The 18,434-nt window shown below is 49.8% G+C and overlaps 1 protein-coding gene across 1 annotated transcript in view; it reads left to right on the top strand.

Moving 5' to 3' along the window:
• LTF (lactotransferrin) overlaps nucleotides 1-18,434 on the top strand; it is a 31,969-nt gene that overhangs the window by 10,173 nt on the left and 3,362 nt on the right. The window contains exons 7-14 of the mRNA XM_045492646.1: nucleotides 3,077-3,255; nucleotides 3,721-3,895; nucleotides 4,706-4,860; nucleotides 6,358-6,448; nucleotides 7,482-7,529; nucleotides 8,664-8,819; nucleotides 10,508-10,649; nucleotides 16,321-16,388. Coding sequence (XP_045348602.1) covers nucleotides 3,077-3,255; nucleotides 3,721-3,895; nucleotides 4,706-4,860; nucleotides 6,358-6,448; nucleotides 7,482-7,529; nucleotides 8,664-8,819; nucleotides 10,508-10,649; nucleotides 16,321-16,388 — 1,014 coding nt within the window. The remainder of the gene's footprint in view (nucleotides 1-3,076; nucleotides 3,256-3,720; nucleotides 3,896-4,705; nucleotides 4,861-6,357; nucleotides 6,449-7,481; nucleotides 7,530-8,663; nucleotides 8,820-10,507; nucleotides 10,650-16,320; nucleotides 16,389-18,434) is intronic.

Genomic DNA, 18,434 nt, shown 5'->3' with positions numbered 1-18,434 from the left:
GAGCCTGACGAAGGGCTCGGACCCACAAACCATGAGATCATGACCCGAGCTAAAGTTGGACGCTAAACCAACTGAGCCACCCACGCGCCCTATTTTATCATTTTTTAAAAAGTTTATTTATTTATTTTGAGAGATGGAGACAGCATGGGGGGGGGGCAGAGAGAGGGAGAGAGAGAGAATCCCAAGCAGGCTCCACGATGCCAGAGCAGAGCCCGAAGTGGGGCTCGAACCTACGAAACCTAGATCATCACCTGAACCGAAACCAAGAGTCCGATGCTTAACCGACTGAGCCCCCCAGGTGCCCCTTATTTCCCGTTTTAAGCCATCAGTTTTCTCTAAATCCCCCAATACCCACTACGTTTCTTTTCCTCAGAGACACCCCCGCCTCTGTCCCCGACACAGGTTTTTGGGTTCTGAGACCACAAAAGTTTCGGCATTAGAAGCCATGCTGCTGCCAGGATTTTCCATCCGGCGTCTTGTTTTGGAGATTTATCTGTGTTGTATGTCTAGTTCAGTGTTTCTGACAGCTGAGGAATGCTCATCGGGTTCTACTTATCTGTCACCCTAGGTCACCTTGCCTTTCCCTCTACCACAAACAGCTCCATGACTCACGTTCTCCTGTGTGTCCTCTTACTGTTGTGCAGAAGATTCCTGAAATACCACATGCTGATGCACCCTGCTGGGTGTGCACGGGCTGAACACATGCTTACCAGGACCACCAGAGACAGACCCACCCCGCTGACCCGAGACCTCCGGAGATAGGCTTACATTGATCATCTCAATATATTTGCTAGTCATTTTCTAATCTTGACTAGTTTCCTATTGAGTTTAATGCCTGTTTCTTCATGATGTTGACTCAAGGAGAGGCCTTCTTTCTTTAGTTTATTTATTTTGAAAGAGACAGAGAGAGTGCTCGCTTCGGCAGCACATATACTAAAATTGAAAGAGACAGAGAGCGAGCAGGGGAGGGGCAGAAAGAGAGGGAGAGAATCCCAAGCAGGCTCTGCGATGGGAGTGCAGAGCCCAACGTGGGTTGGTGGAGAGAGATCCCACCCTACACTTGGCTGTTCGTTTTCAAATCTCGTTCAACGAAAAGTGTAGAATTCTTTTGCTGGCTTTCTAAAAACGTCATCCTTTAATTTTAATTAGAATTGTTTTGAGTTTAAATTGGTCCGTGGGGAACTATACTTAAGGTTAAGTTGTCCAATCCCTGATCACGATGAATCTTCCTCCTTTGATCACACCTCTTCTATGTCCTTTAACGGAACTTACAAAGTTTCTCTTTGTTGGTCTTACTGTGCGAGGTTAGTTACTAGCTCTTTCATGGTTTGGATGGCCATTACAGTCTGATATTCTATTAGCTTCTGCTTGGTTGTTGCTAATGAGGATAATACTTGGTTTTGGAAGTTCTACCCTGCTGGATACCGTTATTGGTTTTATTCCTTCTTCCTTGGTTTTGTTGGCTTTTCTATGTAGATGACCACATCATCTTTATTTTTTTATTTTTACTTTTTGAGGCGGGGGGGGGGGGAGGGCACAGGGGGAGCGAGAGAGAGAATCCCAAGCAGCCTCCACACCCAGCGGAGAGCTCAGTCTCACAACCATTGAGATCATGACCTGAGCGGAAGTCAAGAGTCAGACGCTCGACAGATGGAGCCACCCAGGCACCCCCGTGGATCACATCATCTTTTTTTTTTTTTAATTTTTTTTTCAGCGTTTATTTATTTTTGGGACAGAGAGAGACAGAGCATGAATGGGGGAGGGGCAGAGAGAGAGAGAGACACAGAATCGGAAACAGGCTCCAGGCTCTGAGCCATCAGCCCAGAGCCCGACGCAGGGCTCGAACTCACGGACCACGAGATCCCGCGAGATCGTGACCTGGCTGAAGTCGGACACTTAACCGACTGCGCCACCCAGGCGCCCCAATCACATCATCTTTAAATAGAGTTTGCCTTCTTCCTTCCGGTGGTTGGTTCCATCTCGTTTCTTTTGTCAGTTGCGTCCGGCACTGTGTTGGCAATATGACAGCTGACATTTTTGCTTTGTTCCTGATTTTGAAGCGAATGCTTACATTTTCTCCTGTTAGTATGATTTTGCTGCAGCCATTTTGATGAAAGGCATTTCTCAAGTTCAAGAACTTTACCAAATTCTCCATATTACTAGTTTCCTGAAACAAACAAACAAAAAACCCAACCACAACTAGATGTTGAACACACACCTGCTTTTTCTGCATCTGTTAAGATTATCTCATGGTGCTTATTAATGACGTGGAGTATTCTGGCTTTTTAGATGATTGACCGTTCTTTGTTAATGAAATAAGCTGATAAACCTTAACCCTGATCTATTTTTAAAATACTCTGTTAGGTTGAGTTAGCTAATGTATATGAGATTTTTGCACGTATGCTCATAAGGAAAATAGGCCTGTAATTCTTCTCTCCTGTACTGCTCTCTCTGATTTTGAGCTCAAGGTTGTACTAATCTCCCAAAAGGACTTGGGCAGGTTCCTGTCACTTTACATATTGTCACTATACATGCTCATATATGAGCTACATTGGCAGTTCCAAATTGGGCCGAACTCACTCATAAAAACAGACTTTCCCCTTCTTTTGGTAACACCTCATGTTGGGAAGTGATTCAACTGTACATCCTGCCTTAAAAATGTTTGTAACTTTTTATTCTTTCTAGAGAGGTGGGTACGGCAGCGCCCCCTGGCTGGTGCGCTGGGATTGCCTCTACCCTGGGACCCTTTTCCAGGAGGGGTTGCCATGGAAACAGATGGGGTCTGGTTCAGCCTCCTTGGCTGGCCAGGCAGAAGGTGCAACAATCCCAGAGCAGCCTGTATGATCCAGAGGAACACTGGGCTAGCCCCCAAGGTTTTCTGGTTACTATCTTTACTTTTTTTGAGTGTTCCGGAGCAATCCACTGCCTTTCTGACCCCCCCACCCCTCGCCCAGTTTTGTAGAGTACCTATGATGTCTCCTCTAGCTCACGATGTGGGAGAAAAGGAGCTCCAGCTCACGGTTAATGCCTACAGTGGGCTCATCCGGGCTCCCCTCCACCTCCACCTTTCCTCCAGAGAGCCTGCCAGACAAGGCCGACCAGGACAAGTACGAGCTGCTCTGCTTAAACAACACTCGGAAGCCAGTGGACGCGTTCAAGGAGTGTCACCTGGCCCGGATCCCTTCTCACGCTGTTGTGGCCCGAAGTGTGGACGGCCAGGAGGACTTGATCTGGGAGCTTCTCAACAAGGCGCAGGTGTCCACCTCCTCCACCCCTCTCCCACCCCCCACCCCCCCTCCGCTCCCGAGGCCCTCCCCACCTGCCTGGATTTGCCGTGGGGAGCTTCCTTCCCGAATGTCCTGCCGCTCCACAAGTCTTTCTGCAGGCTCTCTGCACAAAGGCTAACAGATTCAATGGAATCTGGACAGCAGAAACAATAGAGGTCTCTCCAGCATTACTGATGAACGGTGTCTCAGGGGCTGGAGCAACAACAGGGGGACGATGAGGCAGTATTCTCAGGACTCTAAGGTGCCTGGGCCCTCGCGACTTTTGAAGCCACAGCTGAATGAGCCACGGGGCCAGTCCCTCCACACGAGGAAGTGAACCAAGGTCCCCAACGCTCAGAATCATCCCCAAGCTCCGGGCGCCGTGGTTCAACATTGTGCTTTTCTTTCCTGTCTATTTCCCACTGACGCTGTAATTCCATTTTTCCTTAATTAGAAAAAGTTTGGAAAAGGCAAGTCACCTGCGTTCCAGCTCTTTGGCTCCCCTAAGGATGAGAAGGACCTGCTGTTCAAAGACTCTGCCCTTGGGTTTTTGAGGGTCCCCTCGAAGGTCGATTCTGGGCTGTACCTTGGCTTCAACTACGTCACTGCCATCCAGGGCCTGAGGGAAAGTGAGTGAGGCCCGGGCAGGCCCTGCGGGCAGGCTGGTGGGGGGTGCTAAGCCAAGGGGCAGGCCTTCCAGAAAGTACTCTCCCTTCTCCGGCAGCAGAGCTCTGCTCTGGAGCGGCCCTTGTCCATTCGAGGCAGATGCCAGTGTGCTGTGAAGCAAGCCAGGGCATTTTAACAGGCGGGAGAGTCTCCGGACTAATGTGACAGACACCCAGTTAATGTGGTTGTATGTCCCCGGCTCCCCGGCCCGGACAGAACAATCAACTTGCCTCCCTATGAAGTAAGAACCACGCACATGAACCGAGAGAGCCAGGGCCCCTCCTGGGATGAATCTGGAGGCCTGGTGAACGCAGCTCTGGACTGGGGCCCTGGACTTGGCCGGGGTACCACAGGGGGCCAGCTCAGCCATGGCTCCTCCTCTCCTGGGGGGCTGAGATGGAGTCAGCCTGAGCGAGGACACTGCGATGCAGTTAATGGTGGTGCCTGACTGAGGGGAGGTCAGTCCCCTAGGCCATCTCTTGGGGCTGCCGCTGTCTGTGTCCTGGAGCTTTAATCCCGTGGGACCCCGATACTAGGCAAGTCACCGCACTAAGGCTTGAAGGGTGGGTTAGAAGCCAGGGAAGCCTCCAAAGGAACCGAAATAGGAGGCCCGGGGTTACGCGCCTGGCAAAGGGGTTGGGCCCCTGAGAGTGGAGGGGGAGAGCGGCAGGGGGCAGCGAGCGCAGGGCTTCCGGGCGGTGGGCGGCGCCTGGGTGTCCCCGCCAGGCTCCGGGCCCCACGACCGCTGGGTCCCTGCGTGTCTCTGTGCGCAGCGGCTGCAAAAGTGGCGGAGAGGCGCGTGCGCGTCGCTTGGTGCGCGGTGGGCAGAGAGGAGGAGCGCAAGTGCCAGCAGTGGAGTCGCGCGAGCCTCGGGAACGTGACCTGTGTCTCAGCGCCCACCGGAGAGGACTGCATCGCCCTGGTCCTGGTAGGGGCGCGGGCTCCGCCGGGGGTGGGGGGCGATCGGGACCGGGAGACACCGCACAGGCCCAGAATGCTTGTGGCCTTTCCACTCCCCTGCTTCGAGGAACAGTCGTGATTGTTGCAGGGCGCTGGGAGGACATAGAAAGGTAGCTCGTAGAAAAACAAACAGCAGAGATACACCACGGCTAAAGTCTTGATAATTTCCTAGCCCCGGATTTCTCCGGACACGTGTGCGCGTGCCCGCAACCGTCCTGGATCGTGCCAGTTCGGTTGGTTTCGAGTCCTTGCCACTTAACGGTACATCGTGGCCATTCTCCCACGTGAATATCTATTCCCTAAAAACACTGAAAAATGATTTGAGGATGTCTTTCCCGTGGCTGTGGCTGTTCAGCCATGAACCTATTCTGCTTTGGCCCATTATTTTGTTATTACCATCAGACCCCCTACCCTGCCCCCCGTGCTGCATCCCTGAATAGAAATTTTCATCCATATCTTAATATCTCCAGTTTTTAAAACATTTTTTAAAGTTTATTTATTTTGAGAGAGAGAGAGAGAGTGTGTGTGTGTGTGTGTGTGTGTGTGTGTGCGCAAGTGGGGGAGGGGCAGAGAAAGAGGGAGAGAGAATCCCAAGCAGGCTCCACACTGTCAGCACAGAGCCTGATGTGGGGCTCGAACGCTCAAACTGGTGAAATCATCATGACTTGAGCCGAGATCAAGAGTCAGAGGCTTCACCGGCTGAGCCACCCAGGTGCCCCTCCAGTTTCTTTCTAAAAATTTTTAACGTTTATTTATTTTTGAGAGAGAGAGAGTGGGGAAGGCTCAGAGAAAGAGGGAGACATAGAAGCCAAAGCAGGCTCTGAGCTGGCAGCACAGAGCCCGATGTGGGGCTCGAACTCACAAACTCATGTGGGATCGTGACCTGAGGTGAAGTCGGACGCTTAACTGACTGAACCACCCAGGCGCCCCTCCAGCTTTTTTTTTTTTTTTAAATAGAGTTGTAAGAAAATTATTACTGAGCCGAAGAGCGAGTTTGCAGTCTTGATGAATCCATCCTCGAATGTTGGGGTGTGGGTGCGTTCATTCCCCTGGCAAGGCAGCTCAGTCGTTTCTGCTCATTTGTTGAACAACTTCTGTGTCGAACTTGAGCGTAACGCCAAGGGGCTGAGACCAGACAAGGCGGCTTGTTGGATCCGTCTCCTCACTGAGTGAGGCTGGTCCAGGAGGGCGTCCCAAGAGCGTTTGGGGGACAGAGGGTCAATGCAACCTGTGCCTGATCTGTCCATTGGGAGCTACCGCACGAAGGGTGCGCGGGGCTGATAATCGAGAGTGTGCCAAGTGTTTCCTTGGGTGCTCAGTTCAAACAGGCCCCGTCTCTTTCTGCTACCTCGTCGGGGCACCTGACATTCTCTGACCTAAAGCCATTCTCTCAGACAGCCTAGAAATAGGCGAGACGGGGCAGCGCCTCTCTGTATGGTGCCGACGATTTGCTTTGGTTTTACAGAAAGGAGAAGCCGACGCCCTGAGCCTGGATGGAGGACTGATCTATGTCGCGGGCAAGTGTGGTTTGGTGCCTGTCCTGGCAGAGAACCAAAGTAAGTCGGTGTTGGGGGGGGGGGGGGGGGGTGTCCTCTCTGGTTTCTTCCGTCTGGCCCATGGGAGCAGTAACCCCACTTGGTGGGTCCAGGGGCAGAGGCTGAGATGGACGGACGCATTCAAACAGGAGAATCGGGGAGGGGGAGCAAGAATGGATGAAAAGGGCCTTTACCCACACGGCCTGTGTGTTGAGAAGTGACAAAGCACAGATTGGTTTCCTCCTCTTCATATAAAACGGGATTTTAGTCAAGTACAATATACATACAGAAAAGTGCAACTCAGTGACGTGTCACAAACTGGTGGGTCCCCATGCCTTAGTGCCCCGATCACGGCAAGTTCCAGATGGCCCCCGGCGCCCTCCTGCCACCAGCCGCCTTACTCAAGCGAGGGCAGTAACCCCTGACTTCAAATGGCACAGATCAATTCTGCCTGTTTAAAAAAAATTTTTTTTTTAATTTTTATTCATTTTTTGAGAGAGAGATGGAGACAGAGCGTGAACAGGGGAGGGGCAGAGAGAGAGGGAGACACAGAATCCGAAGCAGGTTCCAGGGTCTGGGCTGTCAGCACAGAGCCCGTCGCGGGGCTTGAACTCACGAGCTGTGAGATCATGACCTGAGCCGAAGTCGGACGCTTAACCGACTGAGCCGCCCAGGCGCCCCAATATCTGCCTGTTTTTAAACGTTCCGTGCGAGACACGTGCTTTGTACGTCTGTTGCTCAGTGTTATGTCCGTGAGATTCATCCAAAGAGTATTGAATCTCGCTGCTGTATGGTATTCTGTAGTTATTCGTCCACCTATGGGGGAGAGGCGTTCGGGTCATTTCCAGTTGGTGGCTGTTGTTTGGGTCATTTCCAATTGGTGGCATCTGCGTCTGTGTCTTTTGCAGAACGCACGCATCTGTGCCTTTCTGCTGCATGGGATTGCTGGACGGTCTCTTCGGATTTGATCCCGCATCGCTGAGATTTAAGAGTTTGTGGCTTCTCAGTAAAGCTGAGTGTTTAATGACATTTTGCTTGTTTTTGCTCCTTTCAGAATCACAGATCCCTAATAATGAACGATGTGAGGATAGACGAGTGGAAGGTGAGTTGGAATCTGCTAATTTCAGGGTCATGGGTAAGTTCTCATTGCTGGAGGAGGAGGAGGAGGAGGCGGCCGGGAACTTAAAAGAAAAACAAAAAACCTCACAGAAAGAGATACAGCCACAGAAGCCGTAAGCTCTTTTGAAGAGGCAAATAATTCATAGACGAGTAATTGTAATTAATGTTATATTGACCTTCACACTTGGCAGAGAACTCTCAGAGTTCTTCACTGTTCTCACAGCCATGGACGGTACTGCGGCAGATCCTGGCCTTGAACCGGGTGTCCCGGGCTAGATCCCGTGCTCTGAGCGTTACCCCCACCCTCCCGCTGGAGCCTGGGCTTGCTCAGCGCCAGAGGAGCTCTGCACTTGTCTACGGCTGGAATCCGTCAGTGACGCACCGTCAGGAGAGGGATTGCCACCATGTGGACCCTCTCACGGTGCAGGGCTGGTTTGGACTCGGCACGGGGGGGGTCCTTGCAGACACACTCCCCGCACCTACACAGCACTTAGTCTGGTGGCCATCGTGGCTGTGGCCCAGTGTCTGTTGCAGCTGGTGATTTATGCACTATTGGGGTCACACTTGTTCAGTGGTTTGTTTTTTTTTTTTTTTTTTTTTTTTTTTTTTTTGCCTTAGTGGCTCACGTCTAATTTAGTAGCTCACAATGTGTGCCTGGCCAAGGACAGTCCCTAGCAATCACTTAAAGGATCCGCTTTTCCTGGGGCGCCTGGGTGGGTCAGTCGGTTAAGTGTCCGACTTTGGCTGAGGTCACGATCTCCCAAGTTTGTGGGTTCGAGCCCTGCCTTGGGCTCTGTGCTGACGGCTCAGAGCCTGGAGCCCGCTTCGGATTCTGTGTCTCCCTCTCTACCCCTCCCCTGTTCACGCTTTGTCTCTTTCTCTCTCAAAAATAAATCAACATGAAGGATCAGCTTTTCTTATTATTTCGGTTCATAGCCTAGATCGTTCTCACCTTCCCATAGAACAGCAGCCGAAGCTTCAGGCGGTGGCCGGATATCTGGGGGCATCATCGCCTGGCGATGCTTCTTGACTTATTTTGGCTTGGGTTGCAGACGGATGCGCTAGAGTCCCATGCCAGGCACCCTGGAGGTTAAGTCCTGCTCTTCTGTTGCTCAAGGGTACCTTGCCGTGGCAGTTGTCAGGAAATCAGATGCGGATATCACCTGGAATTCTCTGAGAGGCAGGAAGTCTTGCCACACCGCCGTGGACAGGACTGCCGGCTGGAACATCCCCATGGGCCTGCTGTTCAGCCAGACAGGCTCCTGCAAATTTGGTGAGGCCTGAGGGGGTCGTGGGTGGGCCACCCTGGGCGGTAGGCACATCGAGCTGTGGAACCGCAGGGAAGGGCAGGGGCGGGGATGTGCAGGCTGACTGCGGCCCGCGGGCCGCTTTTGGGGTGAGCGTGTTCTCTGTGTGGCTGCCTCCTACAGTCACAGGAGAACTGAGTGGGTCTCTAGCCAACACGTCCCATGCCCCAGCCACCCCAGCCCAAGATAAAAATTCTGGAGTATCAGTCTGTTTCTCTGCACCCTAAGAACGGAGGCAGGTTCTGAGAAGTACGGATGTTAGTATTATTATTATTTTTAATCTCTCGGAGCTCTGGATCCGAATTTCTCTTAGGCGCTGGCTTCCTAACTTGGGGAAAGGCACCTGCCTGCCTCATGAAGCTGACTCCTTGCTCCACATGGCAAGGAAACCAAATTAGACCTCCAGGGTTCTGGCTCACCTGCTTCCGGGGCCTTCTGTCCCGGCCATACCCCAGGCTCACACCCCGTGCCCTACCTGCTGTGGGCCTGGTGCCGTGGAAGTATGTGGCATGTTCCCGCCGGGGCTCATCTCTCGTGCAGGGGTCTCCTCGAGTGGGGCCCTCCTGCATTTTGGATGGGTTAGGGACCCTGGTTCGGGCAGGTTTCCACGTGGTTCTGCTCCTCACCGCGAGCGCTCGCTGTGGTTGCTCTGCACAACCCCCCGCGGCCTCCTCCGAGCTGGGGGGAAGCCGCCAGGACCTTAGCGGGGTGCTCCCCAGCCTCCTCTGGAGGTTGGCACGCGGGGTGGCTCTTCCGGGGGCGGGGGCTGCACACGTCTCAAAACGGGCTCTCGCTGCTCATCGAGGCGGGGCTTTCTTGTCCGCATCGTGTTCTGTCTCCTCAACCCACATTAATCCATGTTGGCTCCCTAACTCGGGTTCAATCACACGATGGGCTAGTGCAGATTACGGTTAAGCTGCTGGGAGAGAAAACCCTGACCGGCAGAGGCTTATTTCCCTCTCGTGCAAGTGCAATCCAGAGGCGGATTGTCCACAGCTACTGGGACAGCAGCACAGTGTCAGCAACCCGGGCTCTGATAATGTGGCTTCCATGCTCAAGGTCACCTCATGGCCCGTGGAGGTCTAGTTCCCGCTTCTGCTTTCCATGTGCAGAATGAAGGAGGGGAAGGAGAAGAAGAGGCAAAAGGCGGGTGCCAACTGTCTTTTAAGGGTGTTTCCAGGATGCTGGCACACAGCATTCCTGCTTGATGCTCCCTGGCGCGTCCCTAGCCACATGGCTCTACTGGGCACGGGGTGGCGGGGGAGGCCGGTCTTTATTCTAAGGGACCAGGAGCCCGGGTCAAAAGCTGGCTTTCTATTTCGGAGGCAAAGGAAAATCAGGTCTTGCAGGGTGCCACCAAGTTCCTCAGCCGAGTCCCCAGCTCGAGGCTGTCATCATGGGACCCTCTGTCCAGTGACAGACTCTTTTCTCCGGCCGCAGTCAGGATTCCCGCCGGTGCCTACAGGGAGAAGCTTCTCCGATTTCTGGCGGGCCTTTGGTGGGTGGGTCCGTGTTGCCGTTCGCGACGGTGAGCGTGTTCTGTCTGTCCTGGGCCGTGTAATGAACCCAGACCCAGTGGCATCGCCTGCTGGGCAAAGGCCTCTCACGTCGACTCGGGCAGGAAGAGCTGACACCTGGTGTTCCTTCCCCGCAGGTGAATTCTTTAGTGAGAGCTGTGCCCCCGGGTCCGACCCGAACTCCAATCTCTGTGCGCTGTGCATTGGCGACTTAAGGGGTGAGAACAAGTGTGTGCCCAACAGCAGTGAGAGATACTTTGGCTACACTGGGGCTTTCAGGTGAGTGCCGTGGCCGAGCCTCCCCAGGACAGGGACTTGTCCTTCGTCCGTCATCCTCTGGCATCTTGGCCGTGCATTTCTAAGGGGTCAGATATGGCCTGTCACGGCAGAGGCAGGGAGCAGCCTGGAGGTCCACTGATGGACTGTTCCTCTCCCACATAAGCCACTGCAGACAGTGGAGGCTGACAGGGTGCCATCTGACCTCAGCTCAGCCGGGCGCCTCCCTGTGGCCTGGGGCCAAGGTCGGCCTCAGTGGGCCTCAGGGTCCTCATCCTCAGAATCAAATGGGGAGAGTACGAGGCCCCTTAAGTCCCGTCTATAATTCAATTTTAGGGGGAAGACTTCTCTCTCCTGTAGCCGCCACCCTCTAGGCCAACACCAAGAGTCGGCCACTTAACCGACTGAGCCAGCCAGGTGTCCCTGAGCTTTTCAGTATATAAAATTCAGTAGCCAGGGGCGCCTGGGTGGCTCAGTCGGTTAAGCGTCCGACTTCAGCTCAGGTCACTATCTCGCGGTCCGTGAGTTCGAGCCCAGCGTCGGGCTCTGGGCTGATGGCTCGGAGCCTGGAGCCTGCTTCCGATTCTGTGTCTCCCTCTCTCTCTGCCCCTCCCCCGTTCATGCTCTGTCTCTCTCTGTCTCAAAAATAAATAAAACGTTAAAAAAATAAATAAATAAAATAAAATTCAGTAGCCTTTTCTCCAGTGATGGGAGGATACAGAAGTAGCTTTTACTCTCGTCTCAGTGGCCCATGAAAGTATTTTGCAGACGGACAAGAATATCTTTAAGCGTTTGCAAATGGAAGAGTTGTGATGTGATTCCGCTCAGAAACATTGAGTAGACACGTTTCCGATAAAAACCCAAAGGAATCATGTGGTTTTCTCTCTTAAACCTGTGGGAAGGTATTATTTCACTGGAAACACTTACACCTTGGTATTCCTGTTTATACTGGAAGGAAATGGTTTGTCTTTTGTTCCCACGGAGAGCTGGGACCAGAAGTCCTGTTACCACTGTATTTCTAACCAACGTCCTTATATTGCTGGTTCTTAATTTTCAACCATCAGCTATTTTCCGCGGACTTTCTATTCTGGAAGAAGAGGTCCTAGCCTCTCCTGTGCCTGTTCCGCTCACATCCACAAACTTCACCTGCTTTTAGCCTCCCACAAATTTATGTCATGTTCAGTGCTTACCTGACCATGGATATGTAAATATTATTCTCCTATTAAATATGTGGTATAATAAGGTTGTACTTCCCTTATTGTACAAAGTTTCTGTTTACTCTAGAGTTAACCAGTGTCTCATTTTTTGTTTGCTTAACTTTCTGTGCTTAAAAAGAAAAATCACTAATTCATCTCAAAACCCCTAGCCAGGAGCGTAAACCTCCTAACAATACATACCCAGAGTGAGTGCTGGCCGGGGCTCATCAGGTGATGGGGAATATTGCTCCTGCCCAGTCTGGACTGGTTTTCTCTAGGCCCCCTGGATTTCTGTGGTCCTGGGATTCCCCTTGATGATCCTTCTGGGATTTCCTTTTGTTGTACTTCGTGTTAAATTGCCCACTTCCCGGATCCCGTATCTTTCGCTTTCTTGGTTTTGTTGGCACAGAACACATCTTTTTGAGAAGGGGTGGCTTGGATTTGCTGTGTTTTGAGTATTACATGTCTGGAAACGTCTTTCTTCTATCTTTGAAATGATTTCTAGTTTGGCTGGATAACTAAGTGGAGGTTGAAAAACATTCTCCCTCGGGATTTTGACAGGCTTTCCATGTCTGGGAAATGGCAGTGTTAGCTATTTTGACTGATTCTCTCACTAAAAACAAGCAAAAATGCTGGATTAGTACACACGTGCACACACACACACACACACACACACACACGTTCTTTTTTTTTTTTTTTTTTTTAATTTTTTTTTTTTTCAACGTTTATTTATTTTTGGGACAGAGAGAGACAGAGCATGAACGGGGGAGGGGCAGAGAGAGAGGGAGACACAGAATCGGAAGCAGGCTCCAGGCTCTGAGCCATCAGCCCAGAGCCCGACGCGGGGCTCGAACTCCCGGACCGCGAGATCGTGACCTGGCTGAAGTCGGACGCTTAACCGACTGCGCCACCCAGGCGCCCCCACACGTTCTTTTTTAAAAAACATTTTTAAGAAATATTTTTATTTATTTTTGAGAGCGAGAAAGACAGAGCACCAGCAGGGGAGGGACAGACACACACACACACACACACACACACACACAGAATCCGAAGCAGGCTCCAGGCTCTGAGCTGTCAGCACAGAGCCTGACACGGGGTTTGAACCCACAAACGGTGAGATCATGACCTGAGCTGAAGTTGGACACTTCACTGACTGAGCCACCCAGCTGTACCCTCACACACGTGTTCTTAAGAGTATTGAATAACTGGGGCGCCTGGGTGGCGCAGTCGGTTAAGCGTCCGACTTCAACCAGGTCACGATCTCGCGGTCCGTGAGTTCGAGCCCCGCGTCAGGCTCTGGGCTGATGGCTTGGAGCCTGTTTCTGATTCTGTGTCTCCCTCTCTCTCTGCCCCTCCCCCGTTCATGCTCTGTCTCTCTCTGTCCCAAAAATAAATAAACGTTGAAAAAAAAAAGAGTATTGAATAACTGACAAAGTAGTAAAGGATTATTAGACTAAAATCTAAGGGAGACTAAGAATTCAGAGAGAGCTAAGTGCCCACTTTTTCCTCAGGACATTTACCTTCATGACAGACATGAACCTGGAGGTTACCTACACCTTTAAGGTAGGAATGAACCAGAAGTAACTTCCGCTCCTACAGGGCATCAAGTTGCTGGATGACGAGGAGAACAGGGAGGGAGAAGGCATACCACCCCCCTGAGAACCTGAAACCATGAGCCAGCTTCTGCGTGGATTTGTAGCTCAAACTTGTATCCCCTAGGATGGTCCAGAAATTCTCGACTCACAAATATCTTTAAAAATGACCCCAGGGCACCTGGTGGCTCAGTCGGTTAAGTGTCCAACTTTTGGCTCAGGTCACGATCTTGCGGTTTGCAAGTTTGAGCCCCGCGTCGGGCTTCGTGCCAACAGCTCAGAGCCAGGAGCCTGCTTCGGATTCTGTGTCCCCCTCTCTTTCTGCCCCTCCACCGCTCGTGCTCTGTCTCTCTCTCTCTGTCTCTCTCTCTTTCAAAAAATAAAAATAAACAAATACACATTAAAAAAGAAAAGATCCCAGCCTAGTGGTCCCTCTAGAAACATGCCTGGAAGACCGCACTTTCATGGTAGGCCTCCAAAGACTGCTCAGAAATCCTGTCTCAATAATGATGAGCAGTACACAATAAAAAATAATTATAATAATATTAACCAACACACAGCGGGAAAGCTACCAGAAGCAAAATCCAGCAGAAAAAACAAGGTAGTATTTCTTTTAATAGAAGAATAAACAGAACTTCTGGAAAGGGAAAAAACACAGCAGTTGAAACTAGCCATGCAATTGACCAGATTAACAGCATAGACACAGTAAAAGGAGAAGGAAGGAAGATTTGTGAAAAACCTATCCACAATTTAGCAGAAAGACAGAATATACAGCAAGCTCAAAAAATTAAATGCGTTGATCCATTGTCTTCTAAGTCTAGAGTTTCTGTTGAGAAATCGGATACCACTTTGGATTTCTGATTCTTTGTATATGACACTTTCTTCTTGAAGAAACTCTACTTTTGAATTTGGAATACTTTATGTATAATTTCCTGAGAGAATAAGCTTTAGAAGGCTTAGAAAGCATCCTGGACACACAAGTCTATGCAAAGGATATTTTGTGAAGAGTGAAGAAATCAGACACCTAACACATCTCTCTTATATGTGTATTTCTCTCTAAATGTACAGAGATTTAGCGGTAATGAAAAATACGTTTAGGAAAAATTCATCTGGGGTTTTATCCAATGTAACATGTTTCGAAAACGAGTTTCTTACAAAGTTTCTGAGTTTTTAAAAACATGATTTCTTTTAACCTCCAGTATTCTGAAACTTCACACTAATATTTCTGTACGTGGGTCTCCTTTTCATCCTTTGGGATTGGGCCATTGGTGGGCCCATTTCATCTGGAAGCTCAAGTTGTTCCGTTCTGGGAAATTTTACTTCATTATTTTTTGACGATTCCTATGCTGTTTTCTCTGGTTTCTCTTTAAACTTTGATTCGTAAATTACAGACTCCTGGGTTAGCATCTCATTTTCTTCTTATTTATTTTTTCATAATTGCTTTTCTTTAACTTCCAGTTTCTGGGATATTTGCTCAGCTTAACCTTCTAATTGTTCTATCGTTTTTAAGAATTTTTATGATGATGATTTTTTCTTTTTTTACTTTCTAAGAACTCTTTGTTCCGACTGCTCCTTTTTCAGACTTTGCATTCTTGTTTCATGAATGCTGCCCCTTCTCTCATCCCTTTAAAGACATTCATTGTCGTTTTTTTAAAAAAAGTGTTATTCTCTCTCCCATATTGTCTCTGTATTTTCTGAGTATTGCTTTGGTCTCCATTTATTTTTTCTGGTATTTCTTCAACTATCCAGCGGTTTCTGGCCCTTTGTCCCTATTTAAGAAGGAAATAATGGCACTGTCACAGTTCTGCATCAGTTACCACATCTTGGCAAGTAGGGGCCTCACCTGTGGTGCAGTTGGTTTGTGTCATTTCACTGTGGGGCATCAAATATCAGAATTGATAGGCGTTTTCCTTGGGTTGATCAGCTTCTCCAGAGAAAGAATCACCCTGTATGCTTCTCGGGAGGCTGAGTAGGGGCAAGGGGCTATGACTTAATCTTCCAGAATAGAGATTTTCAATCCCCTTTCTTTTCTTTTTTTTAAAAAATGTTTTATTTATTTTTTGAGAGCGAGAGACAGAGCGTGAGCAGGGGAGGGACAGAGAGAGAGGGAGACACAGAATTCGAAGCAGGCTCCAGGCTCTGAGCTGTCAGCACAGAGCCCGACAGGGGCTCGAACCCACGAACTGTGAGATCATGACCTGAGCTGAAGTCAGATGCTTAACCGACGAGGGCCGAAGGGCCACCCAGTAGCCCCTTTCAATCCCCTTTCTGATTTTAGTGTTGGGCCTCTGCCCTCTGCGGTGCTTGGCTGTCTGTCCGTAGTGTTGTTCAGGTTCAAGTTCCTGTGAACAAACCTTCAGTCTTCTGCTGGGTGGGGGGAGGGGGAGTGCTCTCCCAGGTGCATGGGATAGGAGGGTACCTGCCCAGTCCTCCTGTGTCAGCCACTCTCAGGGGTGCCTGGTCCTTCTAACTGATGAGTCTTTCTGGAGTTCTGCAGTGCACATCCGTTTTCTTCTGGGCTTCCTACATTTCCGGCTTATGGTACCGCTGTTCTCTGCTCTGCTGGGGAAATCACTGCTCATTGATTTGCTCTCCACCTTCCAAACATGGTCATATTATCTTCTCTCCCTCCTGCCCTCCTCTTGCTCATGGTTTATGACTTACAAAAAAAAAATCTCACTACTGTAAAAAAAAAAAATCTCACTAATGGTATTTTATTGGGATCTTAGAAGCAGGGAAGGTTCACATGTGTGTTCAAGCTACCATTTTAAATCCTAAGTTCCAGGAATATTTGTTTTCGTCTGTGCCACGCATATGACAAATATTTATGAAAACCCTAATAGTTTTTCTTCTCGGGCAATGTGTTTATTTTCTGGAACATTTTAGGTGCCTGGCTGAGAAGGCTGGAGACGTCGCCTTTGTGAAAGACTCCACTGTTCTGCAGAACACGAATGGTGGGTGAATACATCCCAGTATTCAGATGTGCAGTCGGGAAGCTATTAGAACCTTTTCCAGGCTTTGGATCAAGTTCATTCCAAAATCCTTTACCTCATATACAACAGGGTGTACCTGTGAGTGTCACGTTGACTTTGAAACCAAGTTCCCTCTGTCTCACTCTCTCTCGGACACGCACACATGCACACAAACACACACCAGCCGTGCTCAGTAACAAATGTCTCCCTGGCGTTGTCTAGTCACCCACGAAGCACACCGTCTGCCTGTTCCTACATGGACAACTGAGTGTGGATGCTACCAAAAAAAAAAAAAAAAAAAAAATGAAAGAAAGAAAAATTGATATGCGCAAATACAATGAATACAATTTCCTTTTTTTAAATGTTTATTTATTTTTGAGAGACGGAGACAGAGTGTGAGTGGGGGAGGGGCAGAGAAGGAGACACAGAATCCGAAGCAGGCTCCGGGCTCCGAGCTGTCAGCGCGGAGCCCGACGCGGGGCTCGAACTCTCCAGCTGCGAGATCTTGACCTGAGCCGAAGTCGGACGCTTCACCGACTGAACCCCCAGGTGCCCCAAACTTCCCTTTTTAAAAAAAGGAAGTCAGGGCCTTCATTGGGACCTCGTGGGAGCCCTCAGTCTGGAAACTCCTTGGGAGTCACTGGAGACAAAGTCACAGGCAGATAGAGATAATGGAAGATAAATGGTGATAATTGCCAACTTCCGCCGCCGTACATCCGGCTGCCTTCCGAACTGCGGCCCCACTCGGCCCCCACGGCCCCCAGCAGATAACTTGCCACTTCATCCCCTGAGGAAGAGCCACCTGGGACTTCCTGCCTCTGTCTTTCAAACATCGGCACTCACAGCCCCTCTCCCCTCCTCCTGCCCCTCTCCATGGAGATGGACTGAGGACAGCCATATAAATTTGGAATGATCTCAGTGTCAAATAGACAAAGCCAAGAGAATGGATGAAGTGTTTTTAAATTTTTTTTTTTAAATTAGAGAGAGAGAGAGAGAGCATGCAAGCTGGGGAGAGGGGCAGAGAGAGAAAGAGAGAGAGAGGGCCTCATAAGCAGGCTACATACTCAGCACGGAGACTGACGCAGGGCTCGATCCCATGACCCTGGGATCATGACCCGAGCCAAAATCAACAGTCCCATGCTCAACTGACTGAGTCACCCAGGCGCCCCTTTTTTTGAGGAGAGCGAGCGGAAAGAGAGACGCAGGGGTCTGAGCAACGAACCTGTATTTGCACACTCTCAGACATGCATACAATTACATTTTGGATTTGTGAACCGTCACTCCAAGTGATGTCCAAGGATCAGACTGATGTCAGCTTTTTTTTTTTTTTTTATACTGAAGGATAATTAACATCCAGTGTGATAACAGTTTCAGATACACAGTATAGGGATTCAACACTTCTGTATACTTCTCAAGTGCTCATCTCAATCAGGGGACTCTTGATCCCCTAGAGTGATGTCAGATTTAATTGTCTGTAAATTTCTTTGGGATTTCACAACTGCGTTTTATGGGAATTGACTGAACATATTTGAGAAATGTATAGAGGTTCCTCACCTTTTCCTAGTGACAGTAAGACCATTCGAACACGAAAGGAAGGAGAAAGCAATTTCTTCTTGGACATAAACCAGATGGTTCTTTTTCTGGAGCTCACTAGAAAATATGGCATAGATGGAAGGTTTTCTTTTTAAAAAAATCAACAGCTCTATTGAGAGATAATTCATGCCATGAAATCCGTCCGTTCAAAGTGTGCGATTCAGTGGTCTCCAGCACATTCATGGAGCTGTGTGACCCACCCACACAGTCCGATTCTAGAATACTCACGCAAGCCCATAAGGTGACCCTGTGCTCTCCCCCTCTCCTCCAGAGCTGGCAACCTTCAGCTCGCTTTCTGTCTCTGTAGATTGGCCTGCTCTGGACATTTCACACAAATGGAACCGTGTGGCCTTCTGAGACTGGCTTCTCTCACTTGGCATCGTGTTTTCAAGGCCCATCCACATTGTAGAACATGTCGATTCCCTCTCTTTGGTT

This window comes from Leopardus geoffroyi, chromosome A2 (genome assembly GCF_018350155.1).
Source record: "Leopardus geoffroyi isolate Oge1 chromosome A2, O.geoffroyi_Oge1_pat1.0, whole genome shotgun sequence".
Classification (NCBI taxonomy): Eukaryota; Metazoa; Chordata; class Mammalia; order Carnivora; family Felidae; genus Leopardus; species Leopardus geoffroyi.
The sequence above is the reverse complement of the archived record's forward strand: the minus strand, read 5'-3'. Positions and strand labels throughout refer to the sequence as shown.